The 25,897-nt window shown below is 37.6% G+C and overlaps 1 protein-coding gene across 3 annotated transcripts in view; it reads right to left on the reverse strand.

The window, feature by feature from the left end:
* Positions 1-441: 441 nt before the first annotated feature.
* The window catches only part of LOC124137413 (tachykinin-like peptides receptor 99D), an 83,800-nt gene continuing 58,344 nt past the window's right edge, over positions 442-25,897 (reverse strand). For 2 of the 3 annotated variants that reach the window (XM_048400923.1, XM_046503700.2), the window contains exons 3-6: positions 16,166-16,381; positions 13,035-13,185; positions 6,802-6,998; positions 442-3,813 (exon numbers count right to left, since the gene is read on the reverse strand). In XM_048400923.1, the coding sequence (XP_048256880.1) occupies positions 3,558-3,813; positions 6,802-6,998; positions 13,035-13,185; positions 16,166-16,381 (820 nt within the window). In that variant the 3' untranslated portion in view covers positions 442-3,557. Of the gene's footprint in view, positions 3,996-6,801; positions 6,999-13,034; positions 13,186-16,165; positions 16,382-25,897 lie in introns of all 3 variants that reach the window. The other variant, XM_048400924.1, reaches the window with a different exon arrangement.

Consider the following 25,897-nt stretch of genomic DNA (forward strand, 5'->3'; position numbering starts at 1 on the left):
TCTAAAGTATGCATTCCCCCCTCTTCACAGCTTTTGCAAAGTCGTATGGTAGCATATACGTAGGTGTGTGATGTTAGTGAGGGTAATTGGAAGCTCTTTTTGTGCACATCAATAATTATATACTACAACATTATTGGGGGTTATTTTACTTCTGAATTGAACAAGATGACGGGAATATCTTAATGTATGCATAACTTGATCATGCGATTGCGTTATCACTGCATCCATACAGTGGGTGTTATTCTATTTGACTCAAATTTTAATAGGATAATCAGTGAGTGAGTGAGTGAGTGAGTGAATTGGGTTTAACGCCGCTTTTAACAGTATTCCAGTCATATCGCGGCGTGTCAGCCTAATGTGGGAGGAAAGCCCGAAGTGATGCAGGTCTCAGACGTTTACCACTTCGGTGAAACCCACGAGCACGGGTATGGTGCTGACAAACCTAGAAACATAATCGGGGCGAACCGGGATTCGAACCCGCAATCATAGGTTTCTGGCGTGCCCAAGGGACGCAACTCTACACAGCGAATCGCGGCGCCTTAGACGCCTGGGCCACCCGTGCCCCAAGGGTAATCAGATATGTCATACACGTGATATATGAGAGTCAGTTTTGTGGATCATGAAAAGATAAAAGTATCACTGGGAAACGGGGAGTAGAAAATATACGTATATATATTTCTGGGTATGGCTGAATGGTACCGTTGTTCATAAGAACAATATATTTATATATTGTAACTATTTTGGCCTGTGCTGCATATTGTGAGCGTTCACATTATTTGGATCCATAACATGTATACGGACAATGTCTGTTCAACATTGTCAGTTCGTGTGGTATTCCAAGTAAATGTGGTCTCATTGCACTGTTTTGCAAAACATGTTGTCAGCACTGATTTTCAGTGATCCATCACAATTTCCCTCACTTCTACGCCTTATGAAAATCTGCAGATATTCGAGACTATTATTAATCTCTGGAGTTGTTTTCAATTTATATGTGTGTGTGATGTCATTGTAAATGCTTGTGATGTCACGTACAATGAAATGCATGTATAATGCAATGTAAGACCGTGTCATATCAATATGTGCGCGTCAGCATGTGTTATATCCTAATTATTATGAAGGGCATTGCCTAGACTTATAATCACTAATTCATAAACAATTTCGCAATCTATTCCTGTTACCTGCTGATGCCACTTCTTTATGAACATGTTTGACGTTCTTTATGGACAACAATAACGAACAAATGTTTATCTTAAATGCAGTTAATCAAATTGAATCTACTAGCGTTATCTTTGAATAGTAATAGTATAATACGCTGATATAAAGACAGGCGTGCTTGTTAATCCCAGTGATTATTTGATCATTTCTATATTATTCAGTCAAGTAATGTCTCATCGTCAAGCGATTCACTAAAATAACTGATCCCAAAAATATATCTGCAAATTAATATTTACGTTGCAAATGGAAATATAGATGTTACAATACAGTAAAACGTTTCGATCATAAAACAAATAAATATCGATGTCACGCACATACATGTAATACATTTCACTTCGTGACAATTCGTAAAACATAGTGGACATGTACATTGAAAAATTCCTTAGGTTATACAAAAGCCAACATGTAATATGCATAATAAAACATTACGATTAGGCCTGGTTACAATCATTACAACACCCATGTGACTTTGATTGTGACAAGAGTACGTATGTTATTGTCCATGCGACAAAAGATAATGGATAATCAGGAAATGTAGTCCTTATTACACAATAATGATTAATAGCTGTTCTGTTGCAGAGATCAAAAGAACTTAAAAACCGAACATGTTTCACCAAATTATGTCGATGAAATATTTCCCTAGATGTTGCTATGGAACGATGAACATATTAATGATTACGTCCTCTGATATTCTTTAACTACGCACCATGGTAATCCATATTCCAGGATTATTGGTTTCCTGAAAATATGACCAAAATAAAAATGGATATCGCGAGTCAAGTCTTTATTGAAACTACCAGCGCGCATATTGTGTGATTAGAGAGCTCAATGTGACGAGAGCGACTGATTATCATCTCTATTTAGTGTAATGGTTATAGAAATCACAAAATATCAGTATGTGAATAGGGTTATAGTTGACTGTCGTCCTAGAGTTCATCAACTCTGGACATACATCGTAGAAGTTTGGGATGCTGTTTGCACCAGGACATCACATACTTCTGTCAATAATTGGTAAGAATTTAGATACAAAATTAGAATAGACCTCCAGAAACCGTGCACTGAGAAAACCGCTAGACAGGCATCAGACTATTGCAAAACGACTCTCTAAAACTAATGAAAGTATAGGTTCCAATAATACCTTGCTGACAGATTTCCGCCTGTCTTAATGCGACGTCGGACGAGTCAGATGCTTAGTAATCGACAGATAAGTACATTTGTCTGTCGGATTCCGAAAGTCACTGCCACCATCTAACTTAAAGGGAACCTGCTCTTCAAAGCTTCGTGGTGACCATTTCTTAGGTCAGCAGTACAATTCATCGTTTGTATGCACACTGTTGAAAACATTCACAGGTGAGGCTGGTTAGTTATGATGTAGTAAATGATTTGTTAGTTTCGGAGACACTACACCACAATGCAAACATGTCTTCTCAATAAAGGTACATGCTTGCTGTTGCCAATTTCAGTATTAGGTTTACCTATAATCATCATAAGGAAGTATAAGTTCGTATTTCATCTTTCTACAGCACCATCACTCGTGTCTCACCTCGGCGTTATCAATATCACCCATTTCAAACAACTGCATAAAAACTTACTATGTAGCTACATTGAACGGGGTAACACGAAACGACTGATATATACACGCAAACTAAATCAACTAAGATAAATTAAAGGTACACGAAGGAACAAAGTAAATTGCTATGTAAATTAAATTGGTGTTGTCGAATACATGCATTTCTTATATTTATTTTTTTGTACGGACTCATGAAGAACTTTCATACTAATAGTTGTAATGGTATTTATATCTTAACATGGAAAAAGTATTCGTTCTTATTTGTACGTTGGTAAGACATTGCAAAAGATGTAGTCATTTTGCCTTGTCTTTGAAATCTTGACGTGCATAATCTGCACCTATGACTAAACTATGATAAACAATCCTTTTACCGATATGTTGGCATTAAAACCAAGAATCCTCGCCTTGAGGAACACTCTCATCAACAGCACATTCGTTTGATGTAAGTTGTCTTCATATTTCATTTGACTCCAACTGGCACCAGGTGTTTATTTTGTCTCCAAACAAAGACCAGTCAATATGAACACTCATTTCACTTTTATTGTCAATTGACGCACTGCATTGCCTTCGCGTTGATCATAATCACAGACTTGTCCATATAAGCCATTTTATATTGCAGGTTCTGGCGATTCTTCCCAGCTTTGTATTGCAACGAAGAGCATCCTTCATATGGTGCACATGGGCACACCTTGATCGACTATCTGTGCAAGTATATGGTCTCACTGTGGTGATTGAGCTTGGTTGTAGTTGAACAATATAACACCAATGTCCTTCAAACAGAATCATCCCGCGTCCTCTTTGAAACAATGGGATGCATCCTGTACACGCTTGGTGTCGACGTTGTGTCATCAAGACTGTCCATGGTCGTGTGCATCAAAGAGCCATTTCTGTCGTAAGTATATTTTTCCGAGGCAGTCATACTCGTACGGGTCGAGTAGAAGGCTCGTTCATGGCTAACCATTCTTCGCGTCTTCTTGCACGGACGAAATGGACACCAGCGAAAAAAGCGCAGAAATCCTTGTCTGAATCTGAAATGTTAACGAGAAAACATAATAACTCTCTTGCAAAGTCCAACATATCTGGTGTCCTCTGTCACATTATCAACCAATACGTCTGAACCTAAGCAAGGGTTACAGAACCAATCCTCCGTAGTTTCCTACATGGACGAAAGGGACACCAGTGAAATGCGTGCAGGAATCCCTGTCTGAATCTGAAATAGTAACGGAAAAGCATAGTCATAGTCTTAAAAACAATTTAAGTCTAGGCGCATGCATTTGGTCCATCTACCTATCCTGTGTCACGTTAATCTACCTTAAAATAGTTACTGTAAAGATGATATGTTTAAAATTATGTTTTAGTCTGTCATCATATCCTTTGGGGGTAATTTAGATTATTTTAAATTACATTTTACGTGTTATATAACCGCATCTGGACCAGACATATTAGTTTATTCCATGTCAAATTGACAGAAATATACCAGCCAAACAAAGAAAGTGACACTGTAAGAAATATTTATCTGTATTTACATGGAAATGCTTATATATCACGTCTTTACAAGGCCTCATAATTGCGGCAAATATGCCATTTAAAAATCACAGATATATTTACATACATTGATGTCTAAATATACATAGATTTACGTAATTATAGTCCTACATTTCTTACTCGAAGTGTTTCATTGATATCCCTGACACAACGGCACATTAGAACAAGACATATATGTCATGTAATCTAGACTGATTAACCAACCATCATCATCATATATTGAGCTTTTGATACTTAAGTTCAGAATCAATTACTTAGGAATCCGTGCTTTCACAACTTTTAGGGTTCCTGACATAAGCCTAATCAGGATCGTGTACTGCGTGATCTTGTTTCTGAGTGTTGTACATTTAATGGTGTAACCATTGTCTCATAATGTTCATTGTTGGCCACATTATGCGGAATACCTCTGTGAATTACTTGTTGTGCTACAGAGTACAACAAAGCTTTTATCAAATAAGCAACCGTTTGATATTAATACTTAAGTGTCATGGCTTCCTCCACTACGACATGGTTGGCTTATTGTGAACCCTACGTACGAATCTGTAAAGCAGATTTTGGATGAAATGGACTTGAGTTAGTAATTTTCACTAACCCTTTTCATGTCAATGCAACTCATTCATTTCTCGTCAACGAAACATACATTACGTCCACTCAGAGTTGCAAGCACTACAGCTAAAGAGACTCGTTGCACGGTTTGCACTTAAAACACAGTTTGATGTATCAGATGTTGATGAGCTGTACACGTGAGTGTCACGAAGCACACTATAAAACCAATATTTCATTTCGGTGATTAATACGAGACGCTATTGTTTATTCAGGGACTTAACGGTATTTTCGTAAAGAATCCACCGATTCCGATATGGTTTCTTAAAAGTAAAATGATGGAATAATGTCGACTAGCACTAGACTATGAATAACCACGAGGAAAAACACTGGATTGTGATTGAAAATTTTGAAAAAATGTATTTACGTCCTTCAAAGTCGCAGATATTAATCAGAAGTACCGGCTTATCCACCTACAGTACTTTCGTGTAAATATAACATGTGGGGTGTGCAAATAAATCCCTTGACTTCAAACGTCATGGAGTATCTTTAAACTTTAAGATGACATTTTCTCGAAGATTTAGTTGCATCAACTAGCAATATCGTCTACAATTTTCAAGAACTATATCAAATACGATCAGACCACTTTTAAACAATAAGAAAAGCTGGAACTAATGGTACGAAAGATACTTATGCAAAGATTCAGTCAGACTCATGTTACCAGTTCTCTTTTCAAATCGATTCAAATAGACCGCTTCTCAAATATGTAGACATAAAGCTGAGGAATGTAATTATTGTTTCAATGACGGTGATCAGGCAATCTTTATATCACAACAGTACATGTAGATCAAATTCCAACACATCAAACTGGCACTGGGTTTAGCTTACGTATCCAAACAGAAACATATTTTGTACTCCAAACTACCAGTCAAATACAAACAGTATTTTAATTAGCTTAGTCGATGGAAACCATTGGTAATCAAACTTAATACTTCATACAATATTTACGTCATAGAAAACACACAGGTTCCGTTACCCTCAATATTTGTTCGTACTTATGTCTATACCCTCGTATTTCGGTAATATAGTGAGATATTGAAAGGCGCATATTGGCTATGTGTAAATAAAGCATACTTGTATAAATAGTTGTATAGATTTTTAACGTAGACAACTGAGCTGTAACGAGTTACTTTTGATATGAGATGGCATTGAAAAACAGAATATGTCTTGTACTTGATCATAATTATCTGTGTGCATGGTCAATAACTACAGTACTGTAATTACATGGTGACATAGTTAACGACATATGGGGCACGAGTGCTCCATAATTTGTCTGCACATGTCTGAAAGCTGAATGACGACCTTAAGTTATTTGTAAATTTGCTTTCTCACCATGGATTCACGTAGAAGATATATCTGGTTAAATCTTAACACGTATATACGAGATATGGAGATTAATAAATACTTTAAGTTCTATAAATAAAATATGCATTAGGTTGGTGGCTAACTCACGAGTCTCCCACAAACCAAAAGACATATTTGTTGGTATTTAAAAAATAGTTATGAATAATTGTGGACGTATTATTTATCTCAATTAACATTCCTTTTTAATCCATGTGTTTGATAGTAAACAGCAAATTTGTATTCTTGTAGATTTGTAAGACATACATTATCTTTATTTGGATTAAAGCAAATTAAGGTTGAAAGTTGAAAAAAACTATTTAGATGGACAAGACAATTATTTTAAGGGTGGGACTGTTGACTAAGATACATATTTACAAACACAAAATTTATTTTAGTATGTAAGGCTTGTCTCCGTCAGTTTGACAACTTTACAAATGTTAAAATATAGAAAATAATTCAGTTTCGCAATATTTTACCAAGGATACAAACATGAAACGAAAGAAATCAATGCAGGATAACCATACCGAGCGTTCATCCAACAGTATATGATTGGGTTGTACATTGAATTGCTCATCGCCAGCCAGTAGATGAGGAGGTAAATCTGTTGAATGTAGCTGAAATAGGCAACGTCGGTACGTATGTTTCCAATGATGAAGTACAGATGCGTGGGAAGCCAACAAACGGCAAAGATAACCACAACGACCATCATCATCTTCACCACCTGAAAAAGAGAAAGCAGAGTTGTCATGATAAAAATCATGTTATATTTCTGACGGCTTCTCTATTCCTTTTATTAGCTCAGTTTCCCACAAGTCATGAGGCGATAGGACCACTGCCCATGCCTAAGTATTGGTGTAATTCCAGCCGATCATTTAGAGGCAGTGCTGTGTACAACGAAATGATGCTGGGTCCGGTTTCACAAAGATGCCCCGGCGGTACCATTAGCACACTTAACATACTTAAACATAGACTTAGGTAGTAACCCTTTGATCGCTTTTGTGAAACCGGGCCCAGTTTCACAAAGCGGGCACAGCGTCTCAGGGCGTGTGCGGCCAATTGTGAAATACACAATACACTGTTTCTTTTTAATATTCAATCTTCCACTGATTTAATGCTGGTTGAAACCTTTTCAAGTACAGTTTAAGGCTCTGTTGGTACTCGTGACTTGATTTAATCTCCTTATTACACAAAATTGCACCTCCCTCCCTGCTTACCATATTTTTCTCATTTTTCTTGAGCGATAAGTACTCTCTGATTACAATTTGATGGCGTGATTCTAAACCGGCTTTTGTGAATACTTGCTTTTAACACGACCTCAATATAGCTTATCAGGGGTCGCATTTAGCAATGTGTTAACGTTGTACCTCTTATCATCAGAGTTTAAAAAGCTTTAACACCTACTCGACTGAGTAGACTCACAAAGAGTCGCTTGAACTTGAACTAGGTTATGTATTAGAGCTTTCTAGTTTCTTTATATCATACAGAAATTCAAGCCCTTAAATGTATAACAGATGATTGATTATATTTGAAAGCATAATTTATTTCTATACTCAAAACATGACTCTTGTGTGATTGTTCCCAAATGAAATGTCAGATACACACGTACGTGTATCTATGTATAATGTTGCCTTTGTTATACTTGATCCCAGTGGTACGTTCTACCATCCATCACGATATGTGTGTGAAAGTTCACGTCACGATCTCGTACTGAATCAATATCTTAACAGAAGCGTAAATGCTTTTGATTTAAATTGAACAATTTCGCCCCTCACGTACTCTTATGTTGCTACTAAGGAAACGTAAGACATTGTGTTAAAGCATGAGTGATCCTTGCTTTCAATATCCGTAATACACTTTTTATCATCCCATTTCAATATTTATATAGCCACAATAATGGTAATGGCAAGTGCAGGATACATATATCTAGCGACCAGCCTTTCAACTGACAGGCAACGCTAAGAGCATCTCTCCTTAACTGTGTTAACCGTGGTATCTTTCAAGAGGAATTAACATAAAATACGAGAAACCAAACATGAACATGGTTCAGTTAATTGGTGCCTTTTAGAAATAATTGACAATTAGTCAGAAGACTCGTCATAATCATTTTGTAAACCTACTCACTAACACATACCCTCAATATATATACTTACTGGAAGAATGAATGGGCTATGTGTAACGACGTTTTTAGCAATATTTCCGCAATATCACGTCAGGGGACACCAGTATAGACCTGTCTTCACACATTTTTTTAAGTGGAATGAGCGAAATATTTAACCACTAGTCTGTCCCTACGCTAAATAGGAAAATTTAAATGTAAATATATATAGAGTAATACACTAAATAGAAAAAAGCAATAGTTTGGTTGTATTAAGTGCTTCCTAAGATCCCTTCAAACGCCCAAATGTAAAGTACATGTCAACAAGGTAACTAAAGAAACAAACTAATTGAAATCTTTAAACTTTACAAACTTTAACCGTTGAGACATGACGTACACATGTAATGAATGTTATTAAAAATGTAAAGTACAAGGTACATGTTTGAACTGATTCTTGTTTAGGCATCAAAGCCATTTCAGAGCATTGAAAAAGAGTATTTAAACAAGTCATCGAAATTTGTTAATTGTGTTCTTGTAGGATACAGCTTTGTTCTCCTAATTTGAAATGTTTTAGGAGATATTTCACAGAGGCACTATAAAAGCTACTCAACGTGGATTGGTTCAGTCTTTTAATTAATTTGATCGATTTTAAACTTTGTTTCATATTGTTTTACTGACGTTAATCAGAATAGTGATGGATCATGCACAAGGCTTTTATCATGTCATCAAGAACCTTTGACTACTAATGACCTTCTAACGCATTGCCCTCTGGTAAATCAGGGGAAAATTCAAACGAGCTTTGAGAGTGTATTTTCAGATTGTCGACGAGGATACAATGACATATAAACCAATTGTACAGATATCATGTACATAACTGATATAAATGCGTTTGGTCATATTGCCATGATACGTCCTGAGAATGTATTCACAGAAAGTATTTGAGAAAAAATGGATGTCGATTCCAAAAGCTTACAGGATTTGATGGATTTTTGCAATCTCAGAAAATGTCAACTTTTTAGACTTCTATCCATACGACAAATTCTTTCTTGGACCCATAGTGCATTTGTCATTAAACGTGGTGACCGTATCTACATTAAAAGGATCAGGGCAATTTGTCAAATTTGAACGCAAATGCCTGACGATGACTGAGAAAACAATATGTGGAATGCTGTCCATCATTTGTGCACATCCTGAATATGAATCCAAAATATGAATCGAAATATAAATTCGGATTGGCGAAAACAAAACCTGCGAATTTGGTCAAGATTTTTAATCTTAGCTTAATCAATGATCTGCCTGACATCGTTCGATAACGATCAAGTCGCCAATTTAATTCCACTGAACTGGACGTAAAAGCGACGTCATCTGAACTACAACAGAGACAACATGGATGACTTCACTGCATCGGTTCGCATCAAACGTAACTCAGAATTAACATATCATTTTTAGTTTCAACAAAATCAGTAAACTCGCTATCGAGACACTGGATTGTCTTTGCCACCGTCACTGAATTGTCTGGTCAAGACTCGAATGTTTAAAGGAGAAGTCAAGAAATTTCGAAAAAAATACCAGCGGCTATAGCCTTTGGTGTCCACATTTCGCAACGTTTGAGGTACAATCGAGTATTCTCTTTCAACGAAGGTTTCAAAGAGCGTCATATGACTTTGCTCGAAAGTTGTTTGATGAGCAACAAAGGCCTTAGTATAGCTTTCAAAAATATGTAGACATGTGGAGCACATTTCCAAATGTCGTTCGTCCAGACCACCCGCCATACCGTTTGGTTTTCTCGACAAATAATGACAGATTTCAACGCAATAGTTATTTTTATTTTCCTCAATAACAGACAGGACAAGAGTGATAAACAACCTTATAGGCCTATATCAGTTAATTCAAATGTCACATGTCCACAATAGAATTGATTTTTGACTTGCTTCCGAATGACAACTGTAAAGAAATATTGAAGGTTTTCAACCAATTTGTCTTTGAACGATCACTCATACAAGAACAGACAAATCCCTCAAATCTACCGAGGTCAGAATTGTAACAACAATAGTCTGAAACAGGTTTCAAAATGATAAACTGACCAAATATTGAGGGATCTGGACCTTTCATAATTCGTTCCTTTCATTTGCCCAATGACCAAAATATATGTGCTCAGTCTGATCTCTGTGTGTTCTTCAGATTTTATATCACCACTTTCAGTTAACTGGAGTACACCGAATAACCCCCCCCCCCCCCCCCCCAAAAAAACAAACACCAAAAACACCAACAACAACAAACAAACAAAAAACAACACACAAAACAGCAACAACAAAACAACAACAACAAACAAACCAAATAAACAACAACAAAAACAAACAAAAATACACAAACAACAAAAAACGGTTGTCGTAAGCAACCTTAAAATAAAAGTGAATACATCCTTTCAATGACAATAAGAAAACCCCATTAAAGTCCATTGTACGTTTCCGACAAAATCATGAGCATGTGTTTATGAATCACAATTAAATACTGATGTTACCACGAGTTCTCGAAAAGGTGGGCGTATCGTGCCCCTACACAAACACAAACAAATGAAAGTTAAAATACGGGAACATGTGGTACAAGTTAAAATGAGGAATTGCATCTGACATGATATTTGTCACTGATGCGTCAAATTGAAAAATAAACTCCACCACAAAACCTTTGGCGAGCTTTGCTGAGTCCTTAAATGTTCGAGCAATTGCTAGTTAGGCCTTACACAGTCAGAGTTTGTATTTCTTAGTCGTGCCATTAATCCGCTGATCCATTTTCCTAAAGCTGACACGATGAGCCATACCTGAAATACTCTTCAAAGCGGCGTTAACACCAACTCACTTACTTTTTATCTTGTTACATGTTTCATCCGAGATAATTAAAAAAAAGTTACTGATTTTAAGAAGCTAAGTATCTTTGTATCAGAGGAAGTGTTGCATGTGAGGGCACCTCGTTCCCCTGCCGCATCAAGGGGCCACCTGCTTACTGACTTTATCTGACAAAAGCGTTGTAAGGCAACTACTCCTAAATCTTGATTTATCAGCAGCAGTTGGCAAAGGAACAAAATTAATTACTCTTTGGTCTATCCGAATTCAAAGTTTACACCCATTATGCATTCACGTTCTGATTCATTTATCACAATTCATTTATAAACATGTCTGAGATTGCAAAATGTTTGCATCGGCTTCTTATCGCGCGTATAAACCAGAGTCTTGGAATCTGAAAAGCTTTACAACTCAATAGATACACCACTTAAGTGCTTTCCTTCATTACGAAGCAGTCGAAAATAATGTTCACGTGAAATACCTTACTGATATCGTTATTTCACAGTGCTTTTCGTGGTCTTAAATAAATTTACCGCAATGTTTATTTTTGTCCTGGCGTTCGAAAAGGGTCTTCATGATAAATTTTGTGATATACAAGAAAACCGCATAGATAACATCGGGAACCTTTCCTTGATCTCATGAAATTTATTATCATGTCTTTATCCAGCCAAGCTAAATGTCACAATAATGATACACATGTCAATCATTTCTTCCTTTTTCATCTATCGTTAACGTTCTACTTCAATCCAAAAGCCTATTCAATATCATTATGCATCTTTTACTGTTTCTGCCAAGAAACGAATTTACAGTGTTTATCACTTCCAAAATTAACTATGTCTATCAAATTAATTGTGCATGTAAATATATTAGCAATAATAATGGTAACTTTATGATCACAATAAAAGTGCAATATTGTCATATTACCAATCTGTATAAACCAGAATAATATGTTGTCGTAACTAAACCGCCTTCCAAATTGTGACCAACGAGTATTTAGTTGTTCACACCACATACAGACTACTCAATAGAAGTTAAAGAACACACCATACTTTCATATTATTATTCATACTGAATCCGTCATGCCATAACAGGTTAACAATAGTGTTCTTTAGCTTCTTTTAAGTAGTGTAATTTTAGGTACTCTGAAACGTGGATTTCAAGTGTCACTTACATGTTAGTATCAAACCACAAACCTAGTCTTATTTATCCGACGAAACAGAGTCAAGTATAAAAATATATCAGTCAGTGATGACACCAGGTGTTCGCGAAAAGGAAAGGCATTTCCTGCCCTACCGGTTGCATCCACACCATTTCCATAACAAAGTATATGTTTGTTTCCTGACGCCGTATTCATTTACAAATATACAGAACATGTTTTATGATATTAATATCTGTATACGTCATTCACAAGAAATGTCAGCAATGTATCATGTTTACATTGAATGTGAATATTGACAGAGCCTTCTCTGTGTTCTTCATGTACATAAAATTGACGCGCCATTGACAAATATAATGTCAGATACAATTCCCTAATTAGACGTGAACCACATGTTCCCGTGTCTTTCAGGTGAACAATTTCCTTGCCTTTGCATGTATTTCTGGTGGGTGCCACAGATGGGGCAGGATACACTGACGTTTCCGTGAACGCCTAATATCATCGCAATTTGACAGTTATTCAAAAACACACGCCAATGATAAAGTCGGAATCGTAAAATGGACAATGCGTTTTGCAAAGATTTGTAATGATCATCAAATTGGTTTTGTCGTTATAATGTTAGGATGAAATAAGAAATGTCTGTATGCGCTTCATATTTTTCCATACCTTTCTTTTACTTTTAATCCGTTCTGCCTGCATTGGTATGGTCTCTCCAATGGCCTTGCTGCCCCAAAGCTCCCAGCCTATTCTAGCATATGTTCCTGCCAAGGTCACCATTGGTAGAAAGTAGTTGAGAATCATCAGTAAAATGTTATATCTGAAAGAGACAAGACACGATATAACGAATTGTAACAGTGTCATAATAATTGAAATGTAGGCCAATGTGTAGAGTGCACATTAAGAACTTAATATGCCAGGCAAGGGTGAGATGCATGCATTCATGCATACCAGGCCATGGTATTATACATATACCATGCTAGGCAGGATATTATACTTATGCCATGCTAGGCAGGATATTATGCATATACCATGCTAGGATAATATGCGTACATAAAGGTACAATAATGTACATATTTAAGGTAAGGATAGTATATAGATACTAGGCAAGGAGAGTAATAAATACTCGGCTAGGATAGCATACAAATACTAGGCCAGGATCAGGCTAGGAATGTATACATATGTAAGGCTATGAAGGTAAACATGTACAAATACCAGGCTGTGATAATCTACACATGCCAAGAGAGGATAATATACACACACAAGGCCAGGATAAGATACATATATAAAGCGGGGATGGAATACATATACAAGGCTAGAATAAGATACACGCAGAAGGCTCAAATAGGTTGCATGTACCAGGCTTGGCCTAGTATACAATAACACAGAATAAATGGATATACTATATATACCAGACTAGAATAATATATATATATATATCAGGCCAGGATAAGATACATATACCAAGCTAGGGGGATATACATACAGAAGGTTTGGATAAGATACATGTACCAGACTTGGGTGACATACATACAACACGGATAAGTTACATGTACCTGGCTAGGATAAGATACACATACCAGACTAGGATAAGATACACACACAGGCTAGGATAAGATACATGTACACTTACACCAGGCGGGGGTAATGTTCAGATAGCAGGCTTAGATAAAATACATACAGAAGCTCGGGTAAGTTACAGATACCAAGTTAGAATAATATCCAGAAACCGGGCTAAGATAACAAACAGGATGGAATAAGATAAAAACGGAATGGATATGATGCATGTACAAGGCGAGGAAAATACACAGATGCCAGGCTAGGATAATCTGCATAAACCAGGCTCAGATAATACACAGATGCTAGGCGAGGATAATATACATATACAGGCAAAGGATAAGAGGCGTGTACCAGGTGAGAATAAGATGTATATATATACCTGTCTACGATGAGATGAATATACTTGACATGAATAAAATATGAAATAGACTCGGGTGAGGTCTGACCACAATAAGGAAATATATATATATTAGGCTAGGGTGAAATAATAAGACCAGGCTAGGATGCGATTCATAATATGCTAAGTTAGTATGATATATATTTACCAGGCTAGGAAGCAATACATATGATAGGTGTGAATAATATACATACAGGATGCGATTCATAATATGCTAAGTTAGTATGATATATATTTACCAGGCTAGGAAGCATTATATATGATAGGTGTGAATAATATACATACAGCCCGTTATTTTGGGTGAGACAAATATGTCAGATAAGGGATGCTAAGAGAGGAAGAGGTAACAACAAGAGGTTACAACAAGGCTAACTAGTATACATATGTTTATTAAACAGGCCAAGGTGACCAGTTAAGAACAATAGAACATGCTAGGAAGCAATGACTATATCATGTTACTATTAGATGAATATACTAGGCTTAAATGAATACATATTCTAGAAGGCTGAGGTACATCAGCAAAGCAGGATGTTTGATAAATACACTTAGCAAGGATGAGCTCCACCAGTCTATGAGATAAATACACCAGGCTCGGGAGCGATAAACATACACGGATAGGTGAGAACAATAACTTATTAGCACGCGTAAAATAATTAATCATGCAAACTATATGTTGTTTCTTTTTGCATTTGTATTTCAAAAAATGATGTGAACTAAAATAGTAAAAACAAAATGTAACTAAAGTGCGTTTTCCGCATCTGAAAATAATCCTACATTTCCTTGCTGAGTACGTACCATTGTAAACAGATACCGACTCACCCCACGCCTGTCAATGGCGAAGTGTTGCGTGTTGATATTGAACATATACCTACACGCGTAGTGGAGGAGTCTCTTTGTGGATTTACAGGCTGCACCTGTGGCAATAGACCACACCTGGCTACACCTGCTACTCAGAGGAGAGTAAAGATCATTTATCTTATGATTTCCCTTCTGCCAGGTAACATGAAGTATCCAGATACGTGTAGATGCTAAACTTATCAAATAAGCCACGTATCATGATAAACTGCACCCACTGGTATTTCATTGCTACTTGTGAGGAACGTCACCTGTGTTCCCCACATGCATCGAGCTACGATAATATTCACAGAGGAATGTGGCTGACATTTGCACGTTAACGGGTAACAGTCTTAGATGTGGTGACGCATTACTGTCACTACACTATAATGAACTGATGGACACTTTTTACACCATTTATTTTAGTCGAAGGGCGCTTTAAAAAGATTCTTATTTGTTAGTCACGCGAACGTTATTTGTTACGGCTAAAAAACACAAGAATTTCGTTTTTCAGGAGATGGGTTTACTTTAACAATGATGATCAATTTCATAGCTCTATCCTTTCACTACCGCATCGGCGTCAACGTTAAATGTCTTTTTGGTTGAAACATGCAATAACTCCCACCACCTACTACTTCTAATTAAGACGTGCTATTTTTATATTGATAAGATACCGCTTGCATGCTATACTAATGTAAACGGTTATAAGGGGGCGATCATTTGATATAGCTCAAAAGCTATTGAGCTGTTGTTGAGCAGGGTAGGGAGGAAGGGTTTTTGTTTTATTTAAAGACATAACCTGTTCCCGAACCTGCTTGGTAATATATATCAGTTTTCTCGGCTTTTTCCCCAAATGATGAAACAGTGAACATTGTACATGCTAGGTGCGCTGAGAAATAAAGAATTTATGTGTAGTGTGATGGAGCCTAACACACACACATGCCTGTCTAGAATATTAAAGGTTTGATTGCTAATTGCGTGTTGGTACATGATAAATACAAATACTTGCCCCATATCCGATTTACTCTGAGTGTTTGAGCCATCGGGCCACTGGAGGAAGCATATACTCCTGGAGGATCCGTCTTTGAACGGTTGAAGATAAATGGAAGAATACAGCAAATTAGGCAAGGAAAGTAGGAACGACGCCTTCCATATTGCAACGATGATGGTCAGTACAATCCTGCCAGTAAGACGTGGACGAAGGGGGTGAATGATGGCCATATATCTGAAAGGAAAGGAGAACAATTGTATTATATCATTTATTTATGTCTGTCCCTTGGGACTTAAACGGGAAGTATGCGTTAACAATGACAGTCCCCGACACTGATCGATCAAGTTCTCAACCACTGGTTTGTCTGGTCAAGATTCGATCACTAACAGGATTTATATTGCAGATTGTTCGTTATAAGAACGTTAAAAAGGTATTTCCAAATGAAAGCAGGATGTGTGTGGAGTGTAGGTTCTAACAGTAATCGGGGCGGTCGGGTAGCCTAGTGGTTAAAGCGTTCGCCCGTCACGCCGAAAACCCGGATTCGATTCCAGACATGGGTACAATGTGTGAAGCCCATTTCCGCCGTGATATTACCTGAATATTGCTAAAACTAAACTCACTCACTCACACTAACAGTAATCATCCATAAAAAAGGAGTTACGTTATGAGTTATGTTACGTTATAAATTCATATTCATATAATATGACACTGTACATAGTGAAAACAGAAACAAATATCAGAACAATTCAATATAGAATTATATGATGTCCAAAAAGCGACAAAACCATTTCCATAATCATAAGAAATGTCTTCTTTAAGCAGTGTCCATTGTACGATTCTGCATGTATGATGAGCATGTGTATATGAATCACTATCAAATAGTATAAACCATGAATAGTGTTTTCAGGTTGATTTATTCAAAAGACTATCTGGTGAAAAACTTTACGAGCTACTAACACGTTTATACTCAATATAACCACATTAGTCTGTTTTTGCCAGGACACCAGCACACATCTCGTTCAATAGTATTGATTGGAACTTCTTATCTCGTAGGCCATCAACAACAATTTGGAGGAGCATCGTTCCAAGGCCCGGCTTCCAAGCCCAATATTCCCCTTGGCACAGACACACAGTACCGAGAAGCTCAGTAGCCTACTCTGTCAAATCAATTAAATCACACCTAACTACAGATAACGCGCTGAAATGTACAGTATTATCAATGATTAATACGAGCATCAACATGGAACCAAATTCAATACATGTGGATTTGTATCGCCCAAAAGAGGAAGTAAATATGTTCTGAGTCAAAAGTTCACACGTTGCTCAAGACAAAATACCATGACGTTATTTACCTCAATAATAATTATTAAGAACGCTGGGAAGAAATGATAATTACCTTTCAAAAGGTTGGTTTTTTTCAAACGCTTATCTCTCAACTCAGTGTACATGATATTAACTGACGACATTGATGTCAGTATGTGAGTGACAGTTGTGTGATATATAATGTACTGGACGTCAAATGCCGAGAATAAATGAAAACTGCTCATGCGGCGTTACACTATCAACTCTTCCGCTCACTGTATTAGTCTCAGTCTTGAATCGAAATGACTCCGCCAGTATATGGAGTACTGGATATGTCAGAGTGCGTGGGCTCTTAATCAACACTCGAAGTCCCGCATCGAAGCGCACCACGTAGCCTGGCATGACGTCATAGGTGCAATATGTATCATGGCGATTAATTTGTTACTTGTCTAAACGAAATCATTCTTTAAGGCATTCTTTCAGTTTCTCAGCAGACAGGTGTGAACTTGGATGGTCTTTATTTTGGGAACGGTGTGATCAGGTGACATTGTGGTCTCAGACGCCGTGCAGTTGTAATGAAGGATAATTCGAAGAAAAACAGTTGGTATACGTTCACTATTTCCGACCACTTGTCGCTGACATACACCAAGACTCACTGTCCCTTGGATCTGGGAATCGAACGCCTTAGCCAACGATTCCTGACAGACAAGGGAGTCAGTTCTGAACTGCGATCTGACATTCTCCCACTTAGCATAGTAAGGCATAAGAAGGACCATTAGAAGGACCAGTTCATTTGAACACCAGATCACGGATACACAAACAGCAAGATACTCAAATAAAAAACAGTTCATATCGAATAGAAATTTCTTCAAAAAGCAGAGTCGATTGTACGATTCCAACTATATCATGAGCATGTGTTCATGAATCAATATCAAATAGTGATGATACCAGGTGTTCGCGAAAAGATGAGCGTATCCTGCCCCACCGGTGGCACTCGTCACAAACACATGCAAAGGCAGGTCAATTGTTCACCTGAAAAAACACGGGAACATATGGTACAAGTCAAACTAGGGAATTGCATCGGACATCATTTTTGTCACTGATGCATCACATTTGGAAATGTCCTCTACATATCAACCATAAAACTTTCTTTTACTTAACAAGAGGGGGCACGGGTGGCCCAGTCGTCTAAGGCGCCGCGATTCGCTGTGCAGAGTTGCGTCCCTTGGGCACGCCAGAAACCTATGATTGCGGGTTCGAATCCCGGTTCGCCCTGATTATGTTTCTAGGTTTGTCAGCACCATACCCGTGCTCGTGGGTTTCACCGAAGTGGTAAACGTATGGGACCTGTATCACTTCGGGCTTTCCTACCACATTAAGCTGACACGCCGCGATATAACTTGAATACTGTTATAAGCGGCGTTAAACCCAACTCACTCGCTCACTCACTCTGAACAAGAGTCGTATGACTCTCGTTGAAATCTTGGTAGTAAGAGCATGCTTGATTGTTTCTCAAAAGTTGCGAAATGTAACACCATTGGCTGGAGTTGCTGGAATATTGCTTCGACATGAACACGGACACAAACGCCTTGGGAAACACGCGAGCACACACATGGACATACAGACACACCATGACCACAACATCCCCGTCCGCATTCAACTCCCTTTCCCACCGATCACTTATCACCACCCATCATAACCATAATTAGTGTGGCTGATTTAATTAAAGGCAGCTGAATAACGATTTATTCCAGCACCGCGTGAATTTCTCACTGTATATGACGTAACAATACAAGTCTACATATATTGTGTGCCGTGTCAGAGTTCCTCCCAGGGAACGTTTATTACCGTCTGACCTTCCCCTCGGACGAGGTCAGGCATGAACCCCGTCACAAGGGGACGTTAATATCCATACGCCGCTGACGTTAATAAGATAAACCCAATGCTGTTTATTGCTATTTATGACAGCAGTTTCATGGAGAAAGCAGTGATGTATAATTTCAGAACCAGATCGTCAAGGTATTATCACAGTATATGTACAAGGTGTAGTCATGGATATGCTGGGAAATCAATATTAAGATAGATGGACGTCAACACAGACCTGACTAAAACACTATTATTTCACCATTCAAATCTCATCCCAGTGTTTACACAAGATAATAATTACTGATTTGTATAAGTATAAAATAAGTCATAAGCATTGTGGCTTGTTGGGACATTGTGTCATATAATATATGTCCGCTGGTATGTATTCAGAGTACTTAACTTTTTAACCTTGATATTTTATATCATAGTTTGCATTTACTTTGTCCAACTGGAAATGAGGATATGGTACATATTATTGTTATAGGCGCCTAAGTACCGGTATTTAGGGAAAATACATACCGAGTTATTAAGTTGCTTAAAAGTATTAACAGTATTTTGCTTTTTGGAAATATGTAAGCCACATATGGATAGCTCGTTATTTCTGAGAAAACATAATAATTTCTCATGTTACGTTTTGAGCAAATATATAAATACGTAATATTCATGATACGTCATAGCTTTGGGAAAGTACGTACGCTACTAGTCTTTGTGGCCATAAACAGCGCGCGGCCTTGACCCGGAATTCACTTTGTGTTTGATATTTTATCATGTTTCACGCACGTATCTTTCACGATTCGACTTTTAGTCTTTGATTCTCGGCTGCACGGCTTCAAACTTAATATATTTCGTTAAAAGACTCCAGATACGCGACAGTTTGACTTGCGCATTTAATCCAAGATTATTCCACCAGATATTCTTAAACAAAAGCGAAAAAATCATTTCCATAATCGTGAGAAATCTCTTCTATTGTCCAATATTGCTGAAAGCGGCGTAAAACCATACTCATTCATTCATGCATCACCATCAAAATAGTGATGATATCATGACTGTGTTCTCGAAAAGGTGAAGGTGTCCAATCCACATGCAAGTGCAAGCTATTTGTTCAACAAAGGTAATTGCCTATATCGCGCCTGATATGTTGCCTCTTTCACGTAGGTTCAAATCCCAATTTCGCCCTGGTTATGTTTCCCGGTTGGTCAGAACCATTCCAATACTCATGTGTTTCACCAAAATGGTAAACGTCTAAGAACTGATCAATAGAGGCATTCCTCCCACATCAAGCTGACACAGCGTGTTATAACTGACATACTGTTCAAAACGGTGATAAACAAAACTCACTCGTACCATGAGTGATATGATGCCAATGGTGCAATGATTCCACACGTATATTCTAGTCTGAATAGCGAAAGTGTGTGCATGTCAGTGACATGAAATCTATGTAGACCTTCAGAACGAATAGGGCTTTGGAGTGCGTGCTCTTGTAATGCTGATCCCTCCTTCAAAGTCTCAGAAGATGGTATGCATCTCATAAACAACGCGCCGCTCGTTCTGGGGGACAAAGAGGATTCCAAACATTTAAGTTTCCCGCATAGGTTTACGAGAGAGCACCTTATTTTGATCTTTGCAATGCACTGATTTTTTCATTCTTCATCTGATCTTTGAAGATACCAGGGTGGTCTTAATAGCGATTAAATGTGATATATCACGCTAACGTCTTCTGCCCTAAAGAATTGGGCGTCATATTGGATCCACTGAATGGACTTGAGCGCCGGTGTGTTATGCGTAACGACATACATCTCCGTTTACTTAAGCAGATTGTTTCAGTATTAACCTTTAGGTATTCTTGATATACGATATTTCGGTATGACTTCCATTTAACACAATGATGCATATAGAAATCAATATAAGACAACCCTTCTTATACACTTGTACGAAAGGCGGGCGAGAATATAGGAACGAAAACAATGGATCGATGGAGTTATTTCTTTCCCCGTATTTGATGCCACAGGTCTAGAAGAGCACTGACGTATAAAGTGACGGGATAAAACTTAGGTTAATCAACTTTCAGATTCAACATATTGGTACATTAAATTCGCCGTTTCGGGCTCATCTATTACCTCAGTGGAATGTGTCCTTTCCATCGTCTACACAATCGATAACACATAGCTCCTTGAAGACTTAATTTTGGTGTTGGCAATATATTTTGGTTGGAAATTGTACCTCGTATCTGTTATGACTATCCAATGCAAATGAATAACATGACAAAAAACTATCAATTTTTGTTCATTATATGAATAACAGCAATACCTCATCATTAGTGGCATAGATCATAAAGCTAACGATTGTTGAGCCAACATTTAGGAATCCTCTGTGGCTTGCATATCACATTACGTGGTCAGTACTTGTCATTCAAAACATATAAATGAAATTCCCAAGCGAACTGGTTTTCGTCGGCTCCTGGAACACTTTCATTACTCCTCAATAAACAACTATCTGAGGATCAACTTCCCGCCTAGCCCTGGAAGCATTATCTGCCAAGCCATTAAAACAAATACGCATTAAGTAAATATCCGAGGCGGCACTGTTATAGCAAGCACATCAGTCCGGCGAAAATCAAGCGCCTTCCACCAGGTATATGGTGATCCAGACAGCGAGTACTCCTGGCAGTAGCTATATGTCTGTTGGAATTAGCATACAGTTCCTGTCAGGGTAAACTCTGCACCTGGCATTCGAAAATAACAAGATAAAAAAAGTGTGCCAAGCATGATTTGTCCTGTAAACTTAATATAGAAATTGGCTTCGCGAGGGTTACATGCTGGCTATTTTATCAAGTTTTACGAGTGGTGAAGTTCAGGCATAATATCCAAGGAATCTGATATGAACAATGAGCCTGTTCGGCCATTGTCAGGCGAGATGGTTTATGTTTTACATCATCTTTGTGCACAAGCACAAGCGAAAGATTGATAAGGTATTCAATAGTATCGTGATCACTTCTTATCGTTCGAGTCCAGGGTTAAATAATGTAAATATGGTAAAAGTGACTATCCGTCTGATCTTTCACGCGAAGAAAAAACATTATCTTCAGCTCATTTCAAGCCAGAACAGACCCCTACAGTCATAATGTGCTTGATTTAACGGGATTGGTTCGAATCAATTGTAAATCCTTGATCGCAAGTCTTATTTAAATCCCACATTATTTGCTATGCAATTGGCATGCCTTAATGCACACCAATATAGCAGTGAATGACGGAGGGAATACCTACGTAGGTGAGTTGGAATACGTATTGGAGTATCAGTTTGTTAGCTACGACTGTCGTATGTCTATGTTGAAGTTTGGTATGATGACCGATCACCTTGGCGCAAAGACCGCTTTGTGGAGCGGCCCTTGGAACAACTAAGGGATACAACTCTGCACAGCGAATTGTGGCGCTTAAGACGACTGGCCACCCGCCTGGGCTTGACAGAAGTACCAAAATGTATCGCATATTATAATTAGCCTCTTTAAAGATGAAACACGTCTGATCACAACATGGTATTATATCGATGGGGTGAGAACTTTACAGCCTCCGTATGTTCAACGCAGTGTTTTCTTTTGAAAAGTTTATATTAACTAATGCTGCAGAGACCGATAGTTCTTTTGCTTTAGAAATTACTCATTCAAAAGGACTTAAGTTTGCACTTTTAAAACACCACATTCATATTCAATATCATCGGTGATCGCGCCACACAAAGCGGTACTATTCTGTCTCACGCAATCACGACAAGTTAAAAATATATGCCCAAGTCGATGACGATAAATCAGTAGAGGAAATATTCGCCGACGAGAATCCAGACTAACAAATTGATAACGTGCGTGAGACGCATTTATGAATTTCTCTCATTGACTATAGATATTACCATGCAGGATGTACAAATGTGAAGGGTTAAACTGTGAGGGCGTATACCACGATATCGGGGATTTTGTCTTCTACTCTACAGTCCTCGCTCTACGACACTTAAACACCGATATGTTGCTAATGTCATGAAGTGGAATTTCATGTACTTCCTGTTATTAGATAAGTTGGAAACTCTTTGGGAATCATGATGATGTCATCTTCTCGGTCCGTGTTTGGAATGGGATAGAATGGTTTGGAATTATTATTATTATTATAAGTGACAAAATATACTTGGTTAATGAACGATCTATTTGGTTCATGAAATATATGGTCAAAACTGACATTTCACTGATAAAAGAAATGCAGTGGTGTCAATGTTGTTGTTTTTGCACAGATGTGCGGTTGCCAGTAACTTTTGTCCAGTCCCAAAACAGTTTGTTCTCCTGATTCAAAACAAGAATGTGTAGATGCACACATGCGTTAACTTTTTATTTACAAATGAACTGCCACGTCATTTAATTTGCGCTCTATGGTTTACCACATCTAAGTAATTGATACTGTGGAAATTACATAACCAGACACAGTAATCTCATTTATGTCGAGTCTGGCTTCTACATGCCGTCGTGAAATCCTCCCTTCATATTGTAAGACGGAAAATACGTTTTTGACTGTTAAAGGTTCCTGCAATAAGACTAAAATCACTGAATGAAAGCTACTGAACGTGATACAAACTTTAGGAAACGTCTATGTATCAATAATTTTGAATCATCAGATCCGTGTCATGAACTTAAATTCACCATGTTAGTATTAGGTCATACTCATGTTGAAGCTATTTAACGCATTATTTTCGGATCATTTATGAACCTTGCCAAAATGATTCTACAAAAACAGGGTAACACTCTCAGCTAAATTGCCTGTACTACAAGATGTCTGCATGAATACACGATTAGGCATCCCCGTGCAATTGCCGAAAATCTCTTTCCGCCCGATCAAACACCAAAGGCGTCTTTGCAGATAGGTGACAGGAGGCATTATAGAAGCATCTCATTTCGGCATTTAGAAGGCTGTTTTTGCATTGACTCGACATAAATGAGATTACAGAGCAATATAGATAATACTACACAGCTTAATCATGGAATGCTTTATTCAAGAAATATAGCCTATTCTTGTGAAAGAAAGGCGTATGTCTCAATTGTTCCGGTTCTGTCACATTCTCTGGCCTATGTTGATTGTTACTGGCTGATCATTATCCCAACTAACGGTCGAATGAGATCTTGTATCCAAATTAATGCTTTTTGCATATCAAGTATTAGGCGAGTACTTGAAACACCAGCAAGAAATTGGGTGGTTAGTGTCATTTATTTCAAATGTAGAAGGTGATTATCTGAACGTTGGCATGTTTGGATTTGATTTCCATTTGATGGTAGCGACGATGTGCATAACAAATGGTGCTATCTATTGACCTTAGTCAAAGAGTGATCCTTAATCATGGATACAGATTGTGGCTTGTACACTTTCTCAATTAATCTTTGATGTTCTTGTTTGTTTCTGTAGCAAGAAAGTAACTTTATGAGGAGATGGGTGTTTTTCGGAAACGACGAATTTCATTTGCTATATTTTGGTATTTCTTTCTTCTTGTCTTTTCCATCATTGACGGGGTAAAGTTGCATAATTTCAAACATCACGCAACATACACTGTAATTGCCAGTAGTTACTTAAGATATTCCCTAGACGGAAGTCTCGTATATATCTGTCACATTGGAATTGAAAAACAAATCACAAATGCACTAATAAACGAAACACTCGAAACATGTCGTTTGTTAGATAAAAGTAACAATCATATTGCAAACCAGAACAGATATTTGAGGACTATCGCTACAAGAAGTCACACTGGTATAACTTTAAGTTCCAATTACATGCATATGTTCTATCAAAATGTTTTTAGTCATCAAAAAAACATAATCATAATCTTTGCAGCATTGAATATTTCCTAATTTCAGAACTCGACACAAATAGCACTGTTTGAAATCATTCTGTAAACATTAACAGATTCTTGTCGCCAGTTTCGGGAACAGAGGACAACCACAACACCTTTAGGCGAGATTCAACGACAAGAAATTGTAATTCTATTACTGCAATTGTGTAAATGTACAAAAGTCATAAAGGTGCTATATGAAAAAGATATTAAAGACGCTCATAGGAAGCCAAGGTGCCAATGAGTTTCTGTCTAACCATGTGCTTTGACTTTCAGGCCAAATACAAGTCAAACATGTAATGCTTTGACACATATCCTTTGCAGTGACTTACGGTGTCTGAATATTATGATAATCACATTGCGAATTTAGAGACCTCTTCTTAAAGAAACATAGATACAGATTATAGGGTCATATAAGAAGATTAATACGATATTGTATACGGTTTCTTCGTCTATGTTTCACCACAGCTGTCAAGATACTAGGGGTAAATTGAATAGTGTGGCAATAGATTGTTCCTTTAATACACGGCACTGCCTTTGTATTGGAGACATATCTGGGACTTCAGGCTAATTCAGCCTCTTAAAGTAATATTTGCGTCTACGTGTTGAGCACAAATGCCTACACATTGTTATAATACACTGGCGCACAAACAGTGATAACAACCTTTTGATGGTCGTGTGAAAGAGTGGCCTTTGCAAATGAAAGCGTTGAGTTGATTTGACCTTGGAAAC

Source organism: Haliotis rufescens, unplaced genomic scaffold, assembly GCF_023055435.1.
Source record: "Haliotis rufescens isolate VD_foot unplaced genomic scaffold, xgHalRufe1.0.p SCAF_20, whole genome shotgun sequence".
Classification (NCBI taxonomy): domain Eukaryota; kingdom Metazoa; phylum Mollusca; class Gastropoda; order Lepetellida; family Haliotidae; genus Haliotis; species Haliotis rufescens.